General features: G+C 35.2%; 1 protein-coding gene and 1 long non-coding RNA gene across 8 annotated transcripts; both read right to left on the reverse strand.

Moving 5' to 3' along the window:
* Window positions 1-11,667: 11,667 nt before the first annotated feature.
* On the reverse strand, window positions 11,668-23,082 carry LOC141605768 (uncharacterized). Of its 7 annotated transcripts, none has more exons than XR_012526464.1 (8): window positions 22,475-23,074; window positions 22,084-22,241; window positions 21,727-21,839; window positions 21,352-21,566; window positions 19,804-19,957; window positions 13,782-13,919; window positions 13,472-13,637; window positions 11,668-11,931 (listed from the first exon to the last, which is right to left on the reverse strand). It is a non-coding gene; the product is annotated as an uncharacterized LOC141605768 (long non-coding RNA). The 7 variants fall into 7 exon arrangements; XR_012526463.1 differs by having other exon boundaries at window positions 21,727-22,012; XR_012526468.1 differs by lacking the exon at window positions 11,668-11,931 and adding an exon at window positions 21,177-21,214 and having other exon boundaries at window positions 13,246-13,637.
* Window positions 23,083-24,006: 924 nt separating this feature from the next.
* Window positions 24,007-25,995, reverse strand: LOC141607928 (uncharacterized). The gene is made up of 3 exons (XM_074427278.1): window positions 25,807-25,995; window positions 24,819-25,712; window positions 24,007-24,501 (listed from the first exon to the last, which is right to left on the reverse strand). Exons 1-3 carry the CDS (start codon window positions 25,993-25,995, stop codon window positions 24,007-24,009), a joined length of 1,578 nt encoding a protein of 525 aa, XP_074283379.1.
* Window positions 25,996-26,887: the final 892 nt, after the last annotated feature.

The raw sequence follows: 26,887 nt of genomic DNA on the forward strand, positions 1-26,887 counted from the left end.
AGAGTGCGCATATTGACTTGAATTTCAGCATTATCTGCATACTGTTTGGTGAACTCAATTGCAGCATCCTCCCAAGTGGAAATTTTCTTGTGATCCAAGGAGTAGAACCATTGTTTAGGAATAGTATCAAGAGATCAAGGAAAGATCCTTAAGAACATCTCTGGCTTAATTCCTTTGATAGACATATAATCCTTGAAGGCACGAATATGGTTCAAAGGGTTTCCATGCCCCTTAAACTTTGGGATGTCAGTCATGTTGAAGTTAGTTGGCAGTTGTGCATTTACTGCCTCATACTTGCGGTTGTTTTCCCTATAGATGTCATCTCCCTTGAGGTACATTAGTTGCTCCTCCAAATATTGGAGTCGCTTTTCAGCTTCAGTAGGACCTGGTGGAAGATTGACTTCTGGTTGTCCAATAAAGGGTGGAAGATTAGCGTGTATGACCATGTCGGGAATGGCATCCTATACAGGAGGAAGTCTAGCTTCTACCGTGACAATACGGCCATCGATGGCTTTAAGGCGAGCATAAGCTTGGTCTTGGCTTGTCTGGAGACGAATGAGTGCAGCTAAGATTTGATCATTACCATTTGCGGGTTGTTCGGATCGACCATTAACGCTTTCATGACTAGTTCCCACCATTTTGGAACTGAGGATAAGAAATCGACGACGGATCAAAACACGATCGACCATTTTCGCACACTTACTCAAAAAGAGACTCGACTCGTGAAATGGGTGTATGCCACTGTGTCAAGTGAGATTTGAAAATGACAAATTTTGAAATGTTTATCCTAGACAAATGTAGTGTAGTTGTAGGAGTGCTGACTCGAAGTGAGTTTTGAAATGGGTTTGAGGCCCGAATTTTGACTCGACATTTGGACAGAGTTTCGGCTTATTTTGCGCTGTTTTAGGCCATTTTTGAAAATGTTTACAGTTTGAAACGGATTTTATTTTACAAAAATTTCGTCATGGTTTTATTTACAAAATGGTGATCACGTATATGATATACAAACATACATATGGGCATTATAACGGTATGCTGAGTGCATTTAAAGGGTTTTGGCTTGAAAGGTGGGTTGCCATACCAAGCAATCAAACCCTGGTATGTGGAGAGGCTCGTGCCAAACATGAGTAAGGTCGGTTCCTAGTCCATTTCCTCGAGTAGTGAAAGCTCTTGATACAAACATGAGTATGTACTACGGTATGGTTAACGTCAATCGCTATCCATCTTTAGGCACAGATAAGAATTTGAACTGTCCAGACGGGACGATTAGTCGAATGGGTTGGTTTAGGGCCTAGGAAGACCAAATTAAACGACCTAAGAAGGCCGAGTAATAAAAATCGACAACTGTCTCGTATAAACTATTCCCTAACCTTGTTCAAGTTTCACCCTGGGTAACACGTAAGTGTATCATCCCCAGCGGAGTCGCCAAACTGTGGACATGGGCCACCAGCGCGTTGGTTTCGAGGCGGCGGCACTTCTCCCACGGAACCTTGCTTTGCCAAAGCACGTCATGGGCCGTTACCAATTGGTGAGGCATTAAAAACGGTGAAAGGTTGAATAAGCCTGCATTTGTGGAGTCGCCACCAATTTATTGTGAAAAAATTGAAAACCGTTCGAATACTTCGCGTCATGTCAAGACGCAAAGTAATGACATAAACACTAAGAATTCGTTACCCTTAGCATTCTATGTCTATAATGACTCTCGAGATGCCAATGGACACGGATGTCCAGAGATAACTGAGTAAGGGGTGAGGGTACGTATTAGGAAGCTCTTTAATCGAACACCTAATCCCGCCCGCCTCGATAGCGGCCTCTACTAACGATTAGGTAAATTGTTCATATTTGATATGTCGTCGATGTAATGCATGCAATGCAACAAACACAAATTAATCCTAGCATGTGAATTTAGACTATGTCGGTTAACACGTGTTTTAGCAAACAATTGGGTCGAAGTAGATGTTAGATTGATTACATGTGAATGTCATACAATTAAATCATACATAATAATAATTGCGATAAATGAATTAAAATAATTAAAATTACAAAATTACAAGGTTTATTTGATCTACGTCAAAAGCACGCTCAAAGACGGGATTTCGAAGAAAAAAACAAAAGAAAGAAGATAAAATTTAAAATACGAAATTACGTCAGATTAGAGATGATAATACGGGTAATAGTTGATTTTAACCGTAATTAGAAGCTACGTCAAAGCGAGAAAGAGTTCAGGGACATAAGCAAACTCAGAACAGGCGCATCATCTGCTGCGTCCTCTGGAAGAGGCGCAGCACTTCCTGTGTCTGTTCTTGAGCTGGGCTCTGGCTGTGAAGTCAGAACCGCAACATTGTTATCGTTCATTGGTAAATTTAAGATCGATTATCAATTTTAGACTCAAGTTGAAGTGTTTTAATTGATTACATGCATCTGGGCAAGTCATAAACGAAGTAAAAAAGAGAATTTACAACGGTTTACATAATTACGATGAACTCGTGTCGGAAATACAAAAGAGAACAAACTAAGATTAGATTAAGACGGAATAAGAAAAATAAAACTCGAAATAAACCCTATGTATCAAGTTAGGATTCGAGAACTTCGATATGAGCAAGTCGAAACCCAGAAGAATCGATTTGAATTAAAAACGGCGAAAACCCGCAAGTATTGAATTACCCAGGATTAAGGACGATTTAAGCATTACAATTTAAAATGGATTAGTTAAAAACATGTTTTATATACTGAAAATTACAAAGAACGAAAGAAATAAGAAAAGGAAAAATTGGAGAATGTCGAGGAAGAAGAAGAAGAGCAGGAGCAGCGAGCAGCCGCTCGAAGAGGCGCAGCAAATGTTGCGACTCTTCGAAGAGGCGCAGCTGCTGCTGCGTTTCTTCTCGACGTCTGACCTCTGCTGTTTTGTGAAAACGGTTTTAAAAGATGAATTTTAAATTGGTTTTCAAACGTGCTTTTGATATAGATTTACATTAATGATACGGAATAAAAGCACAATAATAAAACGGGATTTACACCCTCAGACTTACATGTTTGACGAAACGAGATTGACTAAAGTTATCGTTTAGTGATTGCTCGACTCGAATATGCGTGGAAAGTGCCCTTGTTAAAGGATTTAAGAGATTGATTAAAGTAGAGTTGGTCAAATTGGTCGGTCTATGCAACGTGACTGAGACTCAGAATGATCTGAGCTTACGTGGTTGATTGATCAAGCACGTAGGCGTCGAAAGCAATAGCGTAGTCTAGAATGCAAAGAGAGAGAAAGCAGGGGTGGAACACTCGCGTGCCAAATATGTAGGCCGAAGGTCTCTATTTATACTAAACACATGGAAGAGTTTAGGAATGACACGGATTTGGAAACAAATCACGGAAATATTCTAAAAAGCGTGAAAAGAGGGCTGGGGAAGAGGCGCAGCGGTCACTGCGATCCTTGGAAGAGGCGCAGCACATGCTGCGTCCTTTCCCAGAGGAGTTCCTCCTCAGCAAGAAAGAATTCAGCGTTTAATTATGGAATTTCGGTAGATCTATACTTCCTTATTCCATAAAACACAACATACAGAAAGATGTTTACTTAAAAATATTAATTTAAATTTAGGAATAAATATCCAGAGAATTCTAGAACATTCCGGAATATTCCGACTCGGCATTTAAACGGTTTTTAGAAAATGAAGTGGTTTTTTACCCGGACTCCAAATGAACTCTAATTACTGTCAAAACGACCGTATCGGCGCGTAGATGACGACCAAGGGGTTGACTCGAGTGTTTGAGCTATCACTTGTCGATGAACTTACGAACTGTCATAAAATCGTTCCGCGTATTAAACATGCGGCCCAATCATCACTGGGTGGTTGGCGGGATGTGTAGAAATGAGGTATCTACACCTTGTAATTACAAGTTTAAGGATATCTTCAAGGAGTTAACCACATCTTCGCCTTGTTTTTGCCTCCTACCTTTTAAGTTGCAAGCACCTACGAAAAAGACACACAAACATATCACAAGATGTATCTTTTAGTTCACGTCTTGCTTCTTAATGTTGTTAGAACCTTGAAACCAAAAAGTAAATGAATGGACAATGGGAATCATAAGCTTGAGTAAATTCCTTCAACTGAACTAAGAATCGTCAAAAGAAAGATAAACGATGCTAGAATACAACAACTCATAAAAGATTATCACAAGACGTGAACTCATATACTCAATTTCTAAAAGACACGAAAGGAATATATTAGTAACCTTCAATCCAATAACCTTTTTACGGATAAAATAAGTTTATTACTAAGGCCCTATTGGTGAAAAGTTAATAGGTTAATTATACAAGAGTCCTAATTTAATTAAGAGCTACTTTAACATGATAAATTTATACCTCCATCTATTTCTCTTTTTCGCTCTTCTCACTAACCATTATTCACTCCTAAGTACTGTTTTTTGTTCAGCTCGCCAGCCAATTTAATTTTGCTGGAATAATCAGCATTTGTTATGAAATATTATTATGTAATATTATATGGATGTCCATATGTTAGGATATTCTAGAGATATTATATTATGGAAACTCTACCCTATTGTGTGTGTATATATAAACCCCCGCATAATGCAATAATACATAGTTTTGTCTCTCTTTTCTTCTCTCTACGTTTTCTCTATAAGTATATCTTGTCTTTATTTCACAACATGTTATCAGCACGAAACGCTCATTAATTAAACTGTCAAAAAAAAAACGAATTGATAGAAGGAAAGTGGGGGAAGACATAATCGTTAAGATGGTCATACAGCAAAGATAACAGCTCGTGTTTATCACACTTAATCATCCCAGGTAAGTTTTTCTAGTATAATTTTCTTCCACATACGTATAAGTACTTAATTTTGTTTTATAATCGTTAAGATTTTGATTCCTGTATCTAAAAAGAAGAACGGAGCATTTGCTACAAAATACATACAAGTTTTGAAAAGGGACATATCATATAATTTTTGGCCTCAAATTCCAAAATATTTATTTTATAAAGATGAGAAATATGCCCATGTTATAACTTTGGCCAGAAGTTCAAAGTTTTAAAGGTGTGTAATAATTTAACACCGTCTCATCAGTACAATATATTTATATTGTATAAGTGTAAGTGGATAGAAGTCTACGTCTATGAGTATATGAATCGCTGTTCAATTTAAAGCGATCTTTATAAAAGGCAAATTTATTTGCGAATTGATTATTGTTCACCTGAAGTTGAACAGTATAATGAGATATGAAATTTGATCCACTCTTTGAAGTGAATGTGACATCTCATAAAGACTCTGTCTGTAGCAGAGATCGAGAATATGGCGGTTTGATAAGCCTAATATTGCGGCCTTAATTGAGCCTAATAATGTGGCATTTGATAAGGCAAGTAAAGAAGCCTTAATTGAGCTTAATAATGTGGCCTTATTGAGCCAAATTTGTTATTGAAAGAAATGACAATATCGCATAAAAGTGAATATCTCATGAAAATCCCCGTGATACTCGTATATGCTCGAAGTTTGATATGAGAAAGGGAAAATTATTTACGGGTTGAAATATTGACATTCGCACTATGACCTGAAGTTCATAGTGTTTGTAAATAATGAAACTATGACGAGAAATTCATAGTATTTAAGGATAATGGGATTTGTGGCCGAAAATTCACATTGTTTACATATTTTCATTTTTCATATCTTGCATATTACGGAGTACGTTTTATCAGTTTAAATCTATAAAATACTATTAAAAGCCTAAACTAAAATGGCTCATAAAGTCCACGTCAACAAAGCCACGTGTGATTGTAAAAAGCCACGTCTGATTAACGCTATGCCACATTTGCTTTACAAATGACACGTTTGCAATAAAATTGCCAGCACATCAACTTTTTATCAATTTCAATAAGTATTGATGATGAAATTTGTGACGTGTCATGCTGCAAAATACTTAGAAGAGCTACGGAGTATTAAGCAAATGGACTACTAAACGGTCTTTTGATTTGATTTATGAGTATTATTTACTAATCATAAAGACAAAACAACCGTTCATATTATCAAGTTGTACATCTTTCATTTAAGTCTTCATGGCTATTTCTCTTCCTCTCTTCATCTATCTCCTTTACGGTGGGAATTTCTCCGCTAACGGCGATGGCACTTCATATACTCCTTACTCCTTAGCAACCATTTATATATATAAGACGACATTAAAAAATCATAACAACTTTTTGCGCTATTCTTATTATTCATAATTCATAATTTGTTCTATTAATCCCTCCCTGACAACTTATTTTTATGTAATTGCAGGTTGTTAGAATCATAAATCCTTTTTCAAGCAGTTTTCAAGCAATTGAGACTCTTTGGTTCTTATCAAATCGGTATTTTTCAATATGGTAACCTAAACGCTTTGTTCTTTATTTTTTACTCATAGCCTTACCGCCTTAGTAATGCATGTTTGCTTTTGTTTACTTTTCATTTTGGTACAAAGATAACTAAGAGAGGAGGAAGCAAATTATTAGATGCCAAATGGACCAAATTGAATGCATAGGATCAATTTGCTCATCAAATACATTCTCAAAAAAGAAAGGTAACAATCGACTTGGACACCCTAAATGAAAAAGGGTAAACAAATGACCGGGACAGAGGAAGTATAAGGAAGCTTTTGTGTTTTTATAATTCTATCCTAATATAACAATATGTTCTAATATCTTCTTCTTGATGTCCTACCTCCTATCTCCTATTTCATAAATTCTGTCTTCCCAGGGTGTTGGTTTTGAAAAAAAAAAGTCATATAATAAAGACTTATGTTCATATACCAATTAACGAGGATTTGGAAGGCATTAAGTGAATGACATAGTTAGAAGAGTTGTCGTACATTTATATACTCGTAGAACGTAAGTAGCAAAGAGTGGATCATCAACCCACCAATACAAACCCATTTAGCAAGAGGACATGCAATTATGTGTGGCACTTATATATGATAATTGCATTTTTAGTCAAATGATAATATGATGGGGTGAAGGTATGTGATTGAGTAGAGACACTCTATTTCGCTGTTGTTCAATTGCCTCTGTGGACTGATTGGTAGCCATTGACAATCTCATATTATTATTATTGAACATGGAGCGAGTAGGGAGTATAGTGCAACTTAGTTTAATATAGTTCGTTGTTTCACTTTGCTTTGACGATTCCTTTCTTTCCATTTTGCTGTCAATCTCGAATCCTAATAGGTCGTGATGAATGTGATTATTATTGCATGGATATTCAATACTATTGAAAAAAACTTATGCTCAACTATTTCCTACAATAATACAGCAAAGAAGCCATGGGAAGCCCAATTAAATACAACTGAAATTGCATGATCAACTAATTCAGCCGAATAAAATAGGAGGATTAATTTTATTGCGAAATTTGGTGGTTAGATTTTACAAGTTAGAAGACCATTTGTATTTTTTTTAAGTTGTAAATTATGGCGAAGTTGACAAATTGAAGTTGTGAATCCCTGCTGATTTATCTTCTCATATTATATTTTTGGTTTGTACAAAAAATAATATTATTATCTTAACTCTTACTAAGAGATGGATGCGGCCGGAGGTTGGAAGATGAAAAGTTAATGTCGACAGGTCAGTGTTGCCCTAGAGAGAGAATGGGATATGAGTGGTGGTCCGTGGTGGTGAGGGTGAGGTGAGTTCGTGCGGTTGTTCTCCAAGTCAGGCTTGAGAGCCGAGTGTTGTGGAAGCTAGAGCTGCAGAGCAAATGGGTTTGGAAGTAGTGACCTTGGAGTCTTACTCTTTGAACTTTATAAATTTCTTGAAGAAGAAAGTCATACAGCATAGTTTGAGTGAATATGTGATGGGATTCTATTTTAAATATTGTATCATCTGATTTTATGGCTGGTTATGTTTTTCAAAAAATGTGACAAAGTACATATCCAAATTGCCCAAGACATGGAGAGAATTGGAACTTTTGAGACGTAATTCATGTAGAGTATTTTTTTTACTGTTGGTTTACATTAGAGAGTACAGATATAAATTGTTGGTACGTCGGATGTAGACAAACGCGATGGTACAAATATTGCACAACAAATTGTTACTTAAATGTGTAAACATCTTTTGGGTTAGTTTATTTTACATTAGAATTAGTATGAAATCACTAGCAATAAATTCTAAAGGTGCCCGCGATTTTCACGGGTCACACAACTAGTTGGTGTTTTAATGATGATTGTGTAGTCAACACAAATGTAAAATAAGTATTATTTGACACACGACAACATGATAAAATTGTGTGAATAAGGATAGCATTAGTTTTTGCCTAGTATATTGACAATATATTTGATATTTTTTTTTTCGCCATTTATGTCATCTATACGAAATCTAACCAACTGCATTGAAAAACAAGACAAGGAGACGTATTATCTTAAACATGTAAGTTGTTCTATATAACTATGTTGTCAATTTGTTAATTATGACAAGAGCAAATAATTTCCCTATCCTGCGGTAATTTTGTACGGAATATAAACTTAGTTTTCTATTTCAATGTTCTGAGTTTCTGACCATATAGATGATTTTGAAGCTGCCTCTCTAGTCACCATATTTTGATTGCAAGGTTTTTTTTGTTAATATGGTTAAAGGTGTATTAGTAATTTATTAATCAATTCATATGCATCGCTGTCCATGGCTTCTGTTAATATCTGGCACATGATAATTATTAAATTTATTTTTTTTTAATTAATTGTTGTTTTACGATGACTGATAGATAGCCATTTGTTAATTATTTTTAGTGTGTCAGTATTTTATGAGTTTTTGGCATGTTAGATATATTAACGTACAATTTTGAAATTTGCAAAGAGAAAAAAAAATTATATATGAAAATATTCAAAGAGTAATATGGTCATGTTCCTTATTGGAATATTGAATTATTGATAAGTCTTGCCTAAATATTGAGACACCTGTTGTGTCCAATGTCACATCATTTATCTGGCCGGATTCTTAGAAAGTTGACATGAAATAATTCAGATGTGACATAGTAAGGCCATCCGGGTTCTTATTATTATACCCGTTTTGATAAACCTGAAGTTTATCCTAAAGAAAATATAATTGCTGAAACTCTCTCCTGTAAATTTATTAAAGGCAAGACATTACACGAAGACTGAGTATATTTGATATTGGAGATCACAGTATGATTATTATATGGAATCGTTACTCTCAAAATTGGGCATTGTGATTCAGCACATTGAAAAACCAACTGCATAATACAATTAAGGTGGATATAATAATTTATTGCCCATTAAATCTATCTGGTATAGATAGTTTTTACCACCTTAGGGGGAGAATATATGATAAGGAAAAGCTGGTAAAAACAAACAAGTATATTATCCTCAACTGGACCTGAAGTTCAGTGGTTTGTTTTCAATATGAAATACATCAAATAAAGGTTCATGGAATTAGAAATGATGGTATTCATTTGGTTATGAAGATGTATTATGATACCACTTTCATCACCTTATCAAAATATGATTTAATTATAGACAGATTAGCCCTATATGTGGTATAGCGAGCTATAAATTAGTCATAGAAAATATATGTAATGAAAATTAGATTCTTGCCAAATTGAACAATAGCCACACGTGGAATGAGAGTCATATCGATTCACATATTTCAAGTAATAAGAAAACGGCAAACATGGGCAGCTGGTACTCCTACGCAGTAAAGAAATTTGGATGTCCCGGAAGTGACATAGATATCTGAATGATAATAGATGGCCTATATAGAAAAGGAATGGTACCAAATATATTCAGATATCACTGATTCAGTACTGACAACATCGCGAGATGTTGAAATTATATATCGTTATATTAAAAAAACCGATATGCATTTGCGCGCGGAATTTAATGGACTAGAGGATCTTATAAATAAGTCCAATTTTATTGTTGACACATAATCAATGATTATGAATGAGCTCATGGACCTGAAGTCCATCCATTGACTTGAAGTCAATTGCAATTATGAATATTGGAAAAGAAACTGTACAGTTTGCATTATCGAGTCATCATCATGTGTATTTAGAGATTAAGTTCATTTGCATATTAATTAGTTTTATTTTATATAAGTTATTGCATTGTTTTAGAATGTTGTTTAGAATTAGTTACATATCATATGCATGCACATGATTAATTATATAGTTATATTTTGATAAATATTTTAAAAGGAGAATTGTTATCTTATGAGATACTCCAACGAGGATTATTCCTTATAGGAGCTTTTTATAAACGATTATCAAATGATAATGTTTGATTAATTGAGTTTTGGGAACTCATGATTATATATGAACCTCTATGACACAATTGAAAAGTTCGTGATTATTTCCAAAATGGAATACTTAAACTCCTGTAGAGTTTACTTGATGTCTCAACCTGAAGTTTGAGCATATTGGAATTTAGATTTGAATGAGCTTCTCGCTAATTAAACATGTGAAATGAGTTTATGGTCCAGAAGTACCATGACGATTAGAATAATGTAGTGAAAATCTACAATGAAAATGTCAATCCATACATATATGGTTTAGCAAACAAAATGGCTCAAAGGTATTGGACGATTATTCAATAATTATCGGATTGATTCTCTCTAAGACAAGGAATTAAGGAATGATGGCTACACTCTTTTTCCCTTCGACTAGGTTTTTTTGTCCCAATGGGTTTTTCTTAGCAAGGTTTTTAATGAGGTAGCACAATAAGCGCATTGATACGCTATGATTATTAAGACGAGTTATTCTTGACATATAATATTATGTCATCTATCGAGAAATTCTCTATCACTATTGTGGAAGTATTATTTGAAATAAAGATTCAAGAGTCATCACAAATGACTATACCGAGATTGTGAGTTCTAACGAAATATGAAGATAGAAATTATCAAGGATTTGAAGATATCAAGTTTATCAACTACAATGGATTTTATTCAACTATTGAGTCGAGAAGTTACGTTAAAGCATGGTTCATTTCAAGATACATCAAGTTATATAGTCATCGGGGGGAGTAGACACGCGTTGTACTCTTTTTCCTTATCTATGGTTTTGTCCCACTGGGTTTTCCATGGAAAGGTTTTAACGAGGCAACTATTATTATACGTGTTTGAAGATTAGTGTACTCTTTTCCTTCGCCAGTGTTTTTCCCAAGGGGTTTTTCTAGTGAAGTTTTTAATGAGGCATCTTCTTCAGTAATGGACATCCAAGGAGGAGTGTTATGAAATATTATTATGTAATATTATATGGATGTCCATATGTTAGGATATTCTAGAGATATTATATTATGGAAACTCTACCCTATTGTGTGTGTATATATAAACCCCCTCATAATGCAATAATACATAGTTTTGTCTCTCTTTTCTTCTCTCTACGTTTTCTCTATAAGTATATCTTGTCTTTATTTCACAACAGCATTGACCTTTTTTCAAAATACACAAGCATAGGTTTAAGACCATGACATGTTCGTGGGGGTATAATTATTTTATCCCTCGTCCATCTCCTCCTCCCCCCATTACCCTCCTCTCATCCCTCATCCTCCTTCCCTATCCCCAGGATTTGCAGTTTTTGGGGGCATAATTTTTTCCCGGACAATTTTTAATGATGTTTATACTACATATAGTATACAAAAACTTAAGCCAAGGTCAAAACCAGTGTGAATGGACAACCAAATCAAGAAAGAAAAATATATTTTTGGAATAGCCAGGGTTTACGGCCAAAGGTTCCGCACCAAAGAGGCAAAATCTCCTAGGTTAGTCCATATTAAAGCAACCTCATCAGAAATTGTATCAGTCATTCAACAAATGAGTTGGACGAAATAGCAAGGAAAAAAAGAGGAGCCTGTAGAAGAGCCATGGCTGTAACGTCCTGACAGTCAAATCCAAAAAGATCAGATATTCACCTTGAAGGCTCCTTAAGTTGTCGATATTGACCAACCTATTACATAAAAAGAAGGAATTAGAATACTCCGTATCAAATAACATTTAAATACAAGAAGGTGCTTGTGTATCCTCAAAACAAAATTAATCCATTATCAAATTAAATTGTCTGGCGAGCTGAACAAGTCGATATTAAAACATGGCAGTATTGCTACACCATTATCAAATTAAATTTGAACACTATTTAATCCTAACATTGAACATGCAGTACTGCTACACCATTAATCCATTATCAAATTGTATCCTCAAAACAAAATTAAACAAACAGAATCTTAAAACATGGCTAAACTCTACAAATCAAAGCGTCACCAATTAAATAAAACATGTATAACCAGTCAAACAACAGAACATTCTATCCGTACAAAATACGAAAAGAAAAGCATTCATGAGGAGTATCAAAAAATAATAAAAAGGAAATGATAAATGTTGGCACATGTTCTCTCCTTGGTGAACTCATAAATAAGGAAGGCGATGCATTCGGTCTCATAAGTACACAATCCAGGGGACCACCAAACTAATCCAACAAGGCTAGAAAATCACTAAAACCTTATAATCTTTGTAGTTCGAGAAGTGACGCAATCTTAGACAGCTGAAATTGAGACAACCAGAAGAGGCAGTACAAAGGTGATGGGGATTAGAGCCTCCCTCATTTGAAGACAAACAAATAATAGAGTAAAAAACCAAGTCTGGCGTGAATTAGTACTCATAAACACCTCCTTCTTCTCTCCCCCTTCCTATTTCCATCCCTTTTCCCTCACATTTATCCCCGTCCCCTTCCCTTCCCTTATCTAGTTAATGCAATTGCACCCATAATGTAAAATTACAGGTGACATATAGAAGAACCATCACCAGATTCACCAATGACCTAACTGGAAAATTTCACGGGTTTATACCACCTCTATGTCAATGATATCTTGGCTTAGTGTTTGAGACTGAGAGCATTTGATTGTTATGGTGAAGGTTCATATCCCATTTCTTTTTTAACTGTGTCGTACTTTGTGCCCTCAAAACCATAACTCTACGTCAAACCCCCATTTCCGATAGTCCTTTGGACACTCTAACTGACTAACATGTATACTGCATTCTAAGACTTCATCTTTTTCACCAAGTACTCCAGAAATATGAGTTGTCGGACAGTTGCATCGTTGCATTTAATTCTAGTCGACTCCAACCCAGTCTAAGCCAACAAAAACAGATTAGCAAATTTGTTCATTTAAAACCAAAGAAATGACCATTCTTGATTAATTTAGCGAATAGTATTAGGGTTTATATGGTGACGTGAAAAAAAATCACTGAATAAGGTTTAAGAAGAGGAGAAAGTATCAGGTCTGGTTTCATTTCCATACCGCTAAACTTTATAGTATTAGTAAACTTAACAGGAGAAAAGCTAATCATCATGAGTCATTATAGGCTTACAACTAATAAAGACATAAAGAATGAGTACAACTAACAGTTTTCAAAGATAGTAATTACGGCCAAGATTACAAATCATAACAAAAAAATAGAAAAAAAGTAATATACATTGAAAAAGATTATACCGACTCGTTAACCTTGGGTCCTTGACAAACTTGTCAGCAAGACCGCCACCTAGTACCAAAACCCAAAACAGCCCCCTTTGTCAATGGTCTTTTGCTAAGCCCATCCATCTTGAATGTCCGACCTTTGCTGCTAATTTTCTCTCTTTTCGCTTTCTCATGAATATACCTACAATAATCCCCAATTTATCATTGACATTCTCATTCTCAAAGAATGCAGAAAATCCGTCAAAATATACTCAAGTACCAAACAAAAGTAAGATAACACACATTTTCGCAAAAAAAAACAAATAAGAGCAACACTAAGCATTACCACAAAATAGAACTTCCTTTGAAAACTAATTTCTTCAATATATACAGTTATTAAGTTGATTCTGCACTTCCCCATCTTCTTCTTGTTCCTATTACCTTAATGCTACACACCCCGTCTTCTTTACTTTTTCCTTCCTTCCTGTTTGCCAAAAAAGGGGGGAAATGTCACAAATTAACAATTTCAACTCAAACTGAACCAGTAAGCAAACCTTGAACCAGTAAATCAACACCGGGTGTAATGCCCTAAGAATATATCCAAATAAAACCCCAATCCATTAAAACATCAAAATAAATCAAATTGGAAAAAAGAGAAACCATACACCGAGTTTTCTAGGCATTCCAAAGCGATGCCCTTGCCATACTCGTATAGTTATGTTAATAAGAGCAATAGCTATTATGTAAGATGGTCTCACATTGTCCCTTAGTAAAAGAAACACACTCATTTATTGAGAGAATGAAAATATTACAGCCTGAGTCAGTCTCTTTGTATATAAGACACACATTTTTTGATCGAATAAAGTAGTCGTTTTTATGTGTAAAAGGATTGTCTCAAGTGTGATAATGTCTTATTCAATAACTTGTGTTCTAGGAGAACACAAAGGGTAATTATGACTTGGTGAGGTATTGAGGTAAAAAAATAAGCATCGTATTCATATACGAACTTCTGAAAGACGTAAGTAGCACGACCATGAGTATTCTCATCGATCTTTCGTTCTCTATAAAAATGCAGATAATCTTTTCAAATTCAATTGAAGCAAAACAGAAATTCCAACATCCAAAATTGCAAATCATCAAACTTTCAAAGCCAAAGTGACTGTAATTATGACATAGTTCAAAACAAACAATCTAAGGAGAAGCATTAACAATTCTAATTTTCAATTGTTTCTAATAGAAAATTAAGGAAAAAAAACTTACGTAATCATCACAAAACTCTAAATGAAAGCATCCCTTTGGATGACAGTGAGTAATAGTGAATTAGATTGAAGATAGAATAAGGGAAAATGGGTTAGAGGGAAAGGAGTGTTGGAGAGTAAAATGTTGGAGTTAGTGCTTCAAAAGAAGCAAATGGTAATTCCCAATTTATTCATGGGATAGTTTTCCAAATTGATTGTCCATTCTCCCATACTTGATTTGTGAGATTTTCCACATTGATTGTGTAGTATCCTAAAATTACCATTTTACGATACTAACTTTGTGATTTACCATACTCATTTCACTACTATATAAACCCCAACTCTACCACACAAAAAAACACAACAATTATTCTCCCTTCTATTCCTCTCTAAATATTTCTCTTGTATAAAGTTGATATCTGGCAACGTTCTGCAAGTAGTCCTCATTCTGAGTCTTTGTCGTACACCTTAGACTCGGACGTCGTGTAACCCTAGAGTTGGTTGCCAAGAGGCCGTGTGTATTGAGCGGGGCAAATTCAACTTTAGGGCAGTGATTCTATCACGCCACGACATTCTTCTTTACCGGTTCTGTAAGTTTTTCCCGTTCATTGTTTATCTAATAGGTATATCGCCTACAGTCTAAAGTTGAATTTTAAAATTTTTTCGTCTCGTTAAATTTTTACTTAAGGCGATATGACTATGTCGGTTTCTGCTTATTCGTCACCAAAAGTCTAAATTTTTTTATTTGAGAATAATGTTAACTGTATGACTTAAATTATCAAGGCGGCCAAATGTACGTTCTCTTCGTGCAAATAAAGGTGACTTTAAATATAATTAATGTCGACAACTTGCTCATTGGTTAAGTTCTTGGTGGCTAAATGAGAAATTGGTGATTACCAACTTATTCTTGAGAGCACAGATTCTAATGTTGTCTATTTTTGTGATCGAAATTTGCTTGGTAATTTGCGTAACTTTATTCATTTGGAAATTATGTGAAGTATATATGACTATGATTTAATGATATTTTGATCTTTTTTGAAAAAAAAAAAAATACGAAATGTGAGACTTTCAGTGTTCCAAATTATGTGTACGTCATTTTTTTTTACCTTCAGCAGGGAGTAATTATACTGTCTATTGTATAACATGTAATAATTGGAAGTTATAAAAAGTGTGGCTACCTGGTTTTGTAAGTATATGAATGAAGTTGATCATTTGCTAAAAGTATTTATTTATTTGTCACATATAATTTGGAAGGAGTTTATAATGAGGTGTATCTTTTGAATACAATTTAATGGTAAGTCTAAAATATGATAACTATATTACTCTTAATGTATGTGAATTAAGCTAATTATTTGCTAAAACTATGTGGTTGACAAATAGTTAAAAAGTTTGATAAGTTTTATTGAAGCTAAAGTATTTGTGTCATTTGGAAGGGTGAACAATTTCTTTTTGCCTCGTGATTGATTTGTGACACCAGTTATTGTAGATTTACGCCTCATTGTGTTATTGGGATCCTTTTTTTTTTCCTCTTCGGCAAATTTATCTTTTCTAGAATTGCTCATATCATGAGTTGTGCAATTTATTATTGAATATATAGTTCAATGTGCCTAAATATTATCATGTTTGTTACTTGTGATTTCTTAAAATTAAATCTTTATGGTATTGAGATATGTATACTAATAACATATCAGGTTTGGTATTACTTTTCACAAACTCCGTTAACAAACGAGTTAGTTTGCTGGAAATTTATGGGTATATGAGTCTTTTAAAAAGTAATTATGATGTGTGTCATAATCATACGATCAGGTTATTAACGTTAAAGTGTTGCGATCAGTGTTTATATATTGGTGGTTTGGACTTTAAAATTATAATTACTAAATAGTTACACAAATACGTATTGTGATGCTTAGTCTATTACTTGATTTGTCTGAACGTAATGATATTTTAATATTTGAGCTAAGAAGCATGTGTATAATATAAAGTAGCAAGATATATGGAGATACGAGTATATATATGAGATAATTTCGAGTTGTTCTCTAACTGAGTAAACAAATGTGGGGGTTTATAACTTGTGCCATTTATACAGTTGACCAAAAGTGATACACTGATATGTACTTGCCTTCCAAAAATGAGTTTTTCCAAGACTAAATCATGTGTGAAATTTTCGTATGTATCTCTACATATTTGTGTATAATTTCATGAACGTTATATTATGTTATCATTTATGAATGACATGACAACATGTGGGGGATGTAGTATTATTTGAGCAACTTTTGAAAAGTTGTATTTTCTCTGTAAGTTCTGAAAAATGTTTCCCTTATATGATATACTTGGAAATATATGGAGCGTGTTAAAGGAAAATATTGTATGTTTGTGCAATACAAAATTGGATCTAAAATAACTTGTTATGAATAGTTGGTTATGACAAAGTATAATTTGGCATCTTGGTTTATGATGTTAATAAGTTCTTATATGACAATATTGATCTTTGGTGATATGTTTCAGAAAGGGTAATTTTATCATGACAAAATGCTTTGAGTACAGTTATGGGGGTGTCTAATGAAGGTATGACCACCCTTAACTTTGTCGTAGGACAATTGAGTTTCAGTGTCGAAAGTGGTGATAATGACAATTACATGGATTTGGTTGATATTTTGATATTGGCATTGTATAAGATTGTTTTTCCGATTAGAAATTTTTCGCATGGTTTTTTGATAATATATGTGTTCGAGTAATTATCTTTTATTTGGTTCAAATGCTTATAGTAAACCAAGAAAAGGAAAAGGACGCATAATCTATATTTATTTGGTTTTGATTTTGGTGATGTTTCTTTAACGGAAGTAATTGGTGATAATTGGATCACTAATATATGAGCTTTTTAAGATGTGTTCCTGAGTTTTACATGATAAAATGAAATTGGGTGGAAGGGTTGTTACATATATATATATATATATATATATATATATATATATATATATATATATATATATATATATATATATATTGTATGCGTTATGAGAGATATGATATAGCTTATATTGTTGTTATAGGTGATGGATATCATGGTTTTTTGTAAGCTAATATATGAAAACAATTGTATCTTTGGGAATGAGTTTGCAATTTAATTGAACGTCGAATAATTATGATATTTATTTGACTTTGGAAAATGATGTCTTTTATAATGCTATATCATGGAAGTTATAGATGCATAATTGCATTGTTGAATACGTAATGGAGTATAAATATATTGTGAAGAATTTGCAGGATAAAAAGGTGAATGGCTAAGTGTTTTTATTCCTTTGTGGGAATATTTTGACTCCATTAATTATCATGCATCATAATCTGAAGCATCAGGTTTTTTGGCAGATTATCAAGAGTGATGGATAATCTGATCGGATAATGGGTTCACAAAGGTTGTGAATTGTAAGTGGATATTTGTAAGTGGATATTGAGATCCCTTACACAATAATGTGATATCATGATAGTACGTACGTAAATTGTGAAGATGATATTGAGATCCTCTTACCAATGGCCATGGTAGAAGTTGGTGTTGGTGGCACCACAAGAAATGGGTTTAAAGCCTATTGGGAGTGAATCGTGACGGGGCTCCCCCGGGTTTACCAAGTTCAATGGGTCAAACGAAGTCACGAGGATCTCATGTTGTAATACTACTACCATTCATATTTTAATAAAAGTGATGTAGTATTCTTTCTATATATTGAGCTATTTTTTTTCTGTCATGTGAGGAAGGTTGAGCTAAGCTCTTAATAAGTCCATAGTCCTTATTTAAGGATGGTTTGTGACAATCAAACCTGATGAACTTACCTATGTGAATGTGGGGGAAATGCCCTACCCCTATGCGGTCTTTAGGCTTTAAGACCTCTAGAGCGTTCGCGAGATCCCAGGCATGTGAGGGGCACTATTTATGACATTTCGCGAGGACGAACATAGATTCGAATGCAGGTTTGTGCGCAGTTATCCGTTACAAACCACCGTGGAGAGTCCAATGCCGAGAGCAGCACGATACGGCTGTAGCGGGTAATTGTATGCACTGGGTGACAATTCAATTCCTCAGGAACATTGTCATCTTAAGACTTATGTTCCGTTGCCTTATATCAGCTATTCATTTTCTCTTCTTTTGAATCATGTGGGGGATTGTTGGAGTTAGTGCTTCAAAAGAAGCAAATGGTAATTCCCAATTTATTCATGGGATAGTTTTCCAAATTGATTGTCCATTCTCCCATACTTGATTTGTGAGATTTTCCACATTGATTGTGTAGTATCCTAAAATTACCATTTTACGATACTAACTTTGTGATTTACCATACTCATTTCACTACTATATAAACCCCAACTCTACCACACAAAAAAGACACAGTAATTATTCTCTCTTCTATTCCTCTCTAAATATTTCTCTTGTATAAAGGTCATATCTGGCAACGTTCTGGAAGTTACATGTCCTCTATAAATAAGTAGATGGCAGTAGATGTTAAGAGTTTTTCTAAGTTAAGTAACATTGATTTGCTGTTACATGTGTACTAAAATGTGGAAATAAGAGTTTGTTGCAATTTGCAGCGTAAAGGATAAGAAAACAGTAAACTAATAGATTTATATCAACAGGTTAAATTGGTCCCGAACTATACACCAATCCCAGACGTAGTCTACAAGCAATCATTCGGGTCCATCCCAAAGTCTGAAATTTATATTGGCTTGTAAATAGCAAGTTCAAGAAATAACAATGGACACAGTTTGCGGTTAACACACATAGCAAAGTGCAGTAGACATATGGGGTAAATAGGGAAAGAAGATGTCAAAAGATAAAGACTTGGTTAGAGCATCTCGCACTTTTATGTTTGCCTCCAGCATCAAAGGGCCCAGATTTCATCGTCTACAACAACTGGTCTCCAAATATAGATAACAATTGTATTAAGAGGAAGCTGAACTTCAGCCTGACAAATGAAACAAACGTAGAGGGGATGCACAAAATAAAGGTGATCACTAAGAAAAAGCAGTGCTACCAAACATAAGCCAGCAAGCAAACAAACCCAAATGTACAACATTTATATACTAAGGTTCAAATGATTACATCTGAAATAGAAAGTCAATCCTATTGAATTTACAGGATTATACCTTTAATGCTGCCCGTTTGAATGAAGTTGTATGTAGGTAGGACTTCACCAGTTCTGGCTTCGGCCTCCTTTTTCCTCAAAAAAGAAAAAAAAAGTCCACTTCAAGAGTTTCATTGGTTGTGATTTGTTATTCTGTATCGGTGTCAGGGCCGTCTCTGAAAATTTAGAGGTTGAAGCCATATAATTACCACCCAAAAAAAAGGTGCATTGAGTATTCATTCTTAGTATTTGACAATTGACGTACCTTTCTATACTTGACACATACAAAAACTTAAATATATTCACTTCAATTTACAATATCCGAGAAGATATAAATTAAAAATCATGAGACTTATAATACGAAAAAAAATTGTTGCAAAAAGCAATTCACTTTGATTTTCTTTAAAGTAACTATGTTAACATAAAAATCTAGACTTCTAAAGGAAGCTCTAAACTTCTTTAATGTACCAGAAATCAAATCAAAGGGAATGAGAGAAGTGGTAGTGGTGGAGAGGGTTGGAAGGGGAATTACATAATGCTCCTAGACAATGTTCAAGTAATTTCTCACGGTGACTCGCGAAACCGTTAAGTACCTTCCTTTAGAAGTTTAGAACATTTGAGAGTCAAGGTGTGACTTTGTCAGAAACTCAGCATAAGATGCAGAAACTCAGCATAAGGTGGGGCTATCACTACAATACCACAGATGTGACTTTGTCAGAAACTCAGCATAAGATGCAGAAACTCAGCATAAGGTGGGGCTATCACTACAATACCACAGATGAAAATGAAAGTATTTGTCATAAGATGTTTAGTTACCTACGGATCGGAATATCGGATATTGCAACAATGCGATGCATATGATATTAAGATGTATAAAGGTAATCCAACATATATTTATATTCATGCTCAGATAAATCCTTGTTTGCGACTTTCCTGCATTACAAGCAACGAGGCTATAGGGCGATATGAAAACCTTATTCATCATGAATTAGGAAAGCATGGTTATAAGGCTCACAAAATTGGAGACAAATTATCATTCAACAAAGGTATACTCCCACTGTTTTTTAGTGGCCATAATCTCAAGCCGTCTTACACAAGACTAACTGGACAAAAGCACAGACGCACGATGAGTCAATAATTCGTGATTTTTGGGCCATAATGTCAAAATCACGTTTTGTCCTCCAATTGCTTATATATGAATGAATGAGTTGGAAAAGTAAATAAGAGCGAGTAGCACTATATATTAGCCTGGATTGCTAGATTTTGCTAGATCACTTCTCATCAATGCAATTTGACGTACAGTTCTAGCAACATGTAAAAAACTGATTACCAATCTATCCACAAAAACTTATTACGCAAACATGGTTAAAAACATATATGACAGCTTGAACTTACCAGGTGCATATTAAATTACAGAAGTTGAATTGACTTCTCTGACATGAGAAAATGGACATCAGTTAAAAGAGTGCAAATAATAGTAGGTAATTATGATATACGATTACTATACAACTAACCATACTAACTTTACTCTGTACTCACATATTAGCAAGTGTCCCAGATGTTGACATACCTCACAAGTAGCCAGCACACCCAGCCTGTTATAAGATCGACCAAACCTTGTGTAAAAACATCAATCTTATCAACCTAACAATCAACAAACAAACAACTCTGGTTCGCGCAAGTAGTGGTAAAATCGCAGTAGAACTGATCAATGATACCAAGATTTTTAATATCTTCCCTGATCACATTTTCAAACTTTATCTTCTTAGCATAACCAGACCCCCCCTGCATTAGTGAATAATATCAGTGTTTCTTGATCCATCGTATGCCTGATACAAATATACAATACGCTACACAATGCACAAAGACTGTAGTCACACGTCATGATTGAGTACATAGCATGAATGCGCAATACAAAAGAATTAGTTCATGATTTATTACATACCTGCCAACTCTTAATCCTTAAACCGTTGGTTGTGTTCCTAAAAAAGGCGCTATTTATCTAGGTGAATTTTCTCTACGAAGTCAGTAGCATTATCCTTTCCGAGACTTCCAATGCTGCAAATGTCATACAACATTATTACATTCTAATTCTAATGTTGATGTTTCGAATAACAGAAACATTTTGGTATAATGGTGTGCCTAATTCCATGTCCAAGACCACAATAAATTGATTTCATCTTGATATTTGAACAACCGGCGATGTTGGATATACAGTCGACTTGTGCAGGCTGTTATCAAAAAGGTTTGCGTTAAAACAACCACATTAACTCCGTCTTAATTAACCTTGTGTCAAAAATACCTGTTCCGATTCGGCATCTTTTGAGGACAATTAATTGATTTCACGATCTACCAAAGCACCAAACTTTTGAACCGGAAATAATGAACCAAATTGCCTTACTTTGATTGTTGTCCTGCTAAATAGAAGTTTTGTAGTTGACACTCCAATCAGCCACAACCCTATAAAATCGAACAACCACCTCTAAAGACCCCCAATTCAGGTACTCGAAACAGGAAAACAATAAACAAACAACCCCTCAAAGGCTCAAACTAACCACACTAAATCTGCAATCAACCCTAAAATTGAATACCCCCTTTAAAAACCCCCAAATTAGACACTTCAAGATAGGAACTATTCATGGGAATAACGATCCCACACTTGAATAAATTAAACCAAATAAAGTTGATAATACCTCATGATTTCAGCGAAGAGCACAAAGAAGCACTAACGATCATCAATTCCGTCCCTCTCATTTCATGTCGTGTTGGTCTCCAGCTACGCAGATCCAAAACAACCAGGTTTGGAACCGTTTTTAAAACCCGGAAACCAGTTTAAAAACAACCAGGTGTAACCGTTTTAATAAGACGTCAACCAGATTAAAACAACCGGGTTTGTGGCCGACATGCAAGGTAATGAGGGGAGGTGAGAGGAAATGTTTTAGAGGAGGTGAGAGCAGGCATGCTGTGTGTGGCCTGGATAAAAAACAACCAGGTGTAACCGTTTGAAAAAGACGGCAACCGAATTACAAACAACCGGGTTGTGGCCGACATGCAAGGTAATGAGGAGAGGTTAGAGGAAGTGAGAGCAGGTGAGGTGAGAGCATGTGTGTCGTGTGTGGCCTGGATCAATTATGCGCAAAAAAGAAGTGGCCACGATGGCCCTGTTGACTAAAGAAGGCAATCATACATTGACCACATTGGAGAGCCACGATCCGGCAGTTGGCAAAACGGATGGACAAGATCAGTTACTATTCCTAAGGAGAGTTACTATCCCTAAGAAAACTACTATTCCTAAGCTACAGTGAATGGAACTTCACATATTTTATAGGATAGGAAATGGATGGATTGTATAGATAATGATGTGAATTGGTGACGTGGGATTTTGATAATACAAAGTGGAATTTAGTAATGTGAGGTGGCATTTAATCCATATCTACGAGGCTTTTAATGTTTACCCTTTTAATAAGATTTATAGATTTAACAGAATTTTAAAAAAGGGCAAAACTAGGGCATGAACGAGTGATAACCTTGTTCATTAATGAGCACATCCCCTCCTGTGGCGGGTTCCACAAAGGGCAAAACTAGGGCATGAAGCCACTCCCGCAAGTGACTCCACTCAGCCGAGGACGCGCCTCGCGAACATCACCAATAACCATCACAACACCAACACCAAACTCCCAACCAACAACAACAGATAATCACAATATCAATCGTACTAACAATGACCACATAATCTCAAATCAATAAACAGCAAACCGAGTAGGGAAACCCTACCTTAGCACAAACTACAATGAGACAAACAAGCGGGCTAAAATGGCTCTTCTACGAAGTCTCCACCTAACAACAATCACATAATACCAATTACAACATGCCAAAATCCCCCTTTTTCCCAAATCATGACTAGGGCAAAACCCTAAAAGACAAATTAATAGAACTTATGAAATCAGAAGCTTACCGACACAATCGACGCAGAGAAAGATGAACTAGACACACGAACGATCCACGCACTTGAGAGACAGATTTAGAGAGGATTAGAGTTACGTTGTATTGCTTAGGTTTTGTTAAAATGATTAAGAACTGTAAATCCTGTTTTATATAACTCTAATCCTTTCTAAATCAAACCGCGGAACTAAACCTTGTCAGACCGGATACTCGGTCGAGTATAGAGTATACTCGGCCGAGTAAGCCATATTCGGCCTAGTAACAGACTTCGAAAATCGTGGTATTACAGTCTTCCCTCCTTAAAATATTTAAAGCTTCCTTTCCTTTGCCCCATATCACACAGTCTCTGAATGATGCAAGGAGTGTGATCAAAGCAACATTCAGGATGGAAATGAGCATAAAACTCTTTCTTCTGATCAATCCATTCATGGTTTACAAGTGCTCTATCAAGTCTGCTGAAAACCCTTGTAGCCGCCTCCTGTTTGTTATTCCAAGTAAATAAGGATCCAGTAGCAGGCATATCAACCATATGACAAACATCAAGACAATTTTGAAAATCCTCCATTTCTTCCTCAGTGGTACTCCCTCCTAGCCTTTCACTAGGAGCCAACACAGTATTAAAATCCCGACAAATGAGCCATGGACTATGAATGTGACCACTCATGTCCTGAAGTCTACTCCATAAAGCCTTCCTTTCAGATAAACCATTAAACGCATACACCATAGTAAGAAAAAACTGAGAGCCAGTGGCCAGCTCATGCACTAGGACATGTATGAACTGGGCATTATATTCAATAAACTGTAAATCAAATAGGTTAGGCTTCCATAATAGCCAAACCCTACCACCTTTATGATAAGAAGAATTAGTAGAAAGACACCGTCCATTACAAATATTAGAACTAATCTTATTTAGAGAAGAAGGCTTAACCTTCGTCTCAAGGAGGCCAAACAATCCAACTTGATGATGATGCAAGAACCATTTAATATGTTTCTGTTTTGCTGGACTGTTCAACCCCCTTACATTCCAAAAGCCCATCATTGTGACCCCCCCCCCCCCCCCCTAATAGGGGGTATTAGACCAGTCCTAATACCAACTTTTGGGGTAGCATTGTTTAGTGCATCCATGAAGGTGTACTGTCCAAATTTAGCAGCCTGGCTACCCTGATCCAATAACTCCTGCCTGCTGAGTCTGATGACAGCTCTAGCAGGGGTGGCCAACGGAATACTCCCAGTATTAGCCCCTGAGACTCTAGGAGTAGAGACTGCAGGGACAATCTTTGGGCTAGCAGGAACCCCAAGCATTGAAACCTTAGGAGAGGGAGGTTTAGTAGCAGGCACCTGTGGCTGTGGTTTAGTCACTGGGGCCTTTGGTTGCCACCTCTGCACTACCCTCTGCTTAGGCTTAGGAACACGTTTGGTTTTCTTACAAGCATTATCAATGTGTCCTATGCCACCACAAGTCTTACACAAGATTGGAAGCCATTCAAACTCAATATTAATAGTTACCAAATTCCCTGCTTCATCTAGAAACTTAACATCTTGGGGGGGATGCTGATTGAAAGGGACATCAATCAGAACCCTAGCATATCCAAGCCTTGTTCTAGCCTCTGTTGGTTCATCACTTTTAACATAGTCTCCAATTAAACCTGAGATTTTAGGTATCCCCTGCCCCCAAAATTTTAATGGCAAGTTCAACAATCTAACCCATACAGGAACAACTGAAACATCAGATTTAGTTAGAGAATTTTGAGCATTCCAAGGACAAACAATCAACGGCTTATTCTCAAAGAGGAAATGACCATGGTTTAAGACAGCCTCCTGATCCTTTGACCTCTTGAAACGAACAAGGAAGACACCAAAGGGCATGAAGGAAATCCTGTCAATACCATATTCATCCCATAATCCCAAAATAAATTCTTCAACAACATCCCAGGGAGGATTACCCCCAAGGATGAAACAAATTACAGAATTCTTCCAAAAAGCAAGCTCCTTTTGCACCTCGATTCGATGAATGTAACATACCTTCGTTTCTTCATGTATAGTCGATACAATGCGATGTCCCTTTTTTTCGTCCCTGAGTAACCCAAGCCTCTGTTTCTTCATCAGCAATAAGGTCATCAAGGTCCAACGGCTCAATTTCAACCGGATTTGAAGCAAGCTTGACAACAGAGGAAGATCCTGAGATTGAAAAATCCAAAGAATTAAGACATTTTTTGTTGCAATTTTTATGATTTTTTATGATTGAAGACGATGAAGGTTTAACCGCCGTCATTATTGAAGATCTAGGTTTACTGAATTTTATGCAGATTTTCTATTTTTGGAAATATTCTCTCATTTCTCTCTCTAGCATTTCTCTCTAGCGGAAATGAATGACATTATAATAAGGTACATGATATAAGACGTAACATTGAATTTTCTGGTACTTAATTATTAATAATTAAAATGATAGTTTAAAAAGTTTTAAAAAAATCAATAATTTTTAAAAAATGAAAATTCATTTAACAAAAAAAAATCTCATTACGATAACACAAATATAACTATTAAAATGTAAAAATAAAAAGCGAAAATATGTTTAAAAAGCATAAATTAATTAAACAGGAATATTTCTAAGAAAAAAATACTAAGAAAGGAAACGATCTACAAAATTTAAGAAGCGAAAGAAATAAAAATGATTTAGAATATGTGAAAATATAACTTATACTCTGTAATAGACAAAAACCCATAAAAAAGAAAAAAAAATATTATTTTTACAGAAAATCGAAAACAATAGTGCATGCAAAGGAGAAAAAAAGGGAACGAAATCGGAAAATGTAGCTGTCAATCTGCACGCCTTTAATTTCAAAATAAATAATTGCTTTGAGAACAGAGCTACACTAAGACACTTCTAAAAATCTAAATTATTTAGAAATTTGGTAACAGTAGGATTTTTTTGAGAGGGAGTGTGAGGTTATTTGGGAATATGTGGGGGTAGCATATGAGCATATCTAAATAAATGACTATTTTACCAAGTTCAATACCAGTAAAACAATTAGGAGTCAAAATCATTTTACCAGATTTATAATTTATATATTTCTCATTTAATTTCATGTTAAATTATATTTATTTTTTAATTAATCGAACGTATTTACGAATAACAAAGTTTTAAAAATAGACCCGTACATTTT

Source organism: Silene latifolia, chromosome 10 (assembly GCF_048544455.1).
Source record: "Silene latifolia isolate original U9 population chromosome 10, ASM4854445v1, whole genome shotgun sequence".
Lineage (NCBI taxonomy): Eukaryota > Viridiplantae > Streptophyta > Magnoliopsida > Caryophyllales > Caryophyllaceae > Silene > Silene latifolia.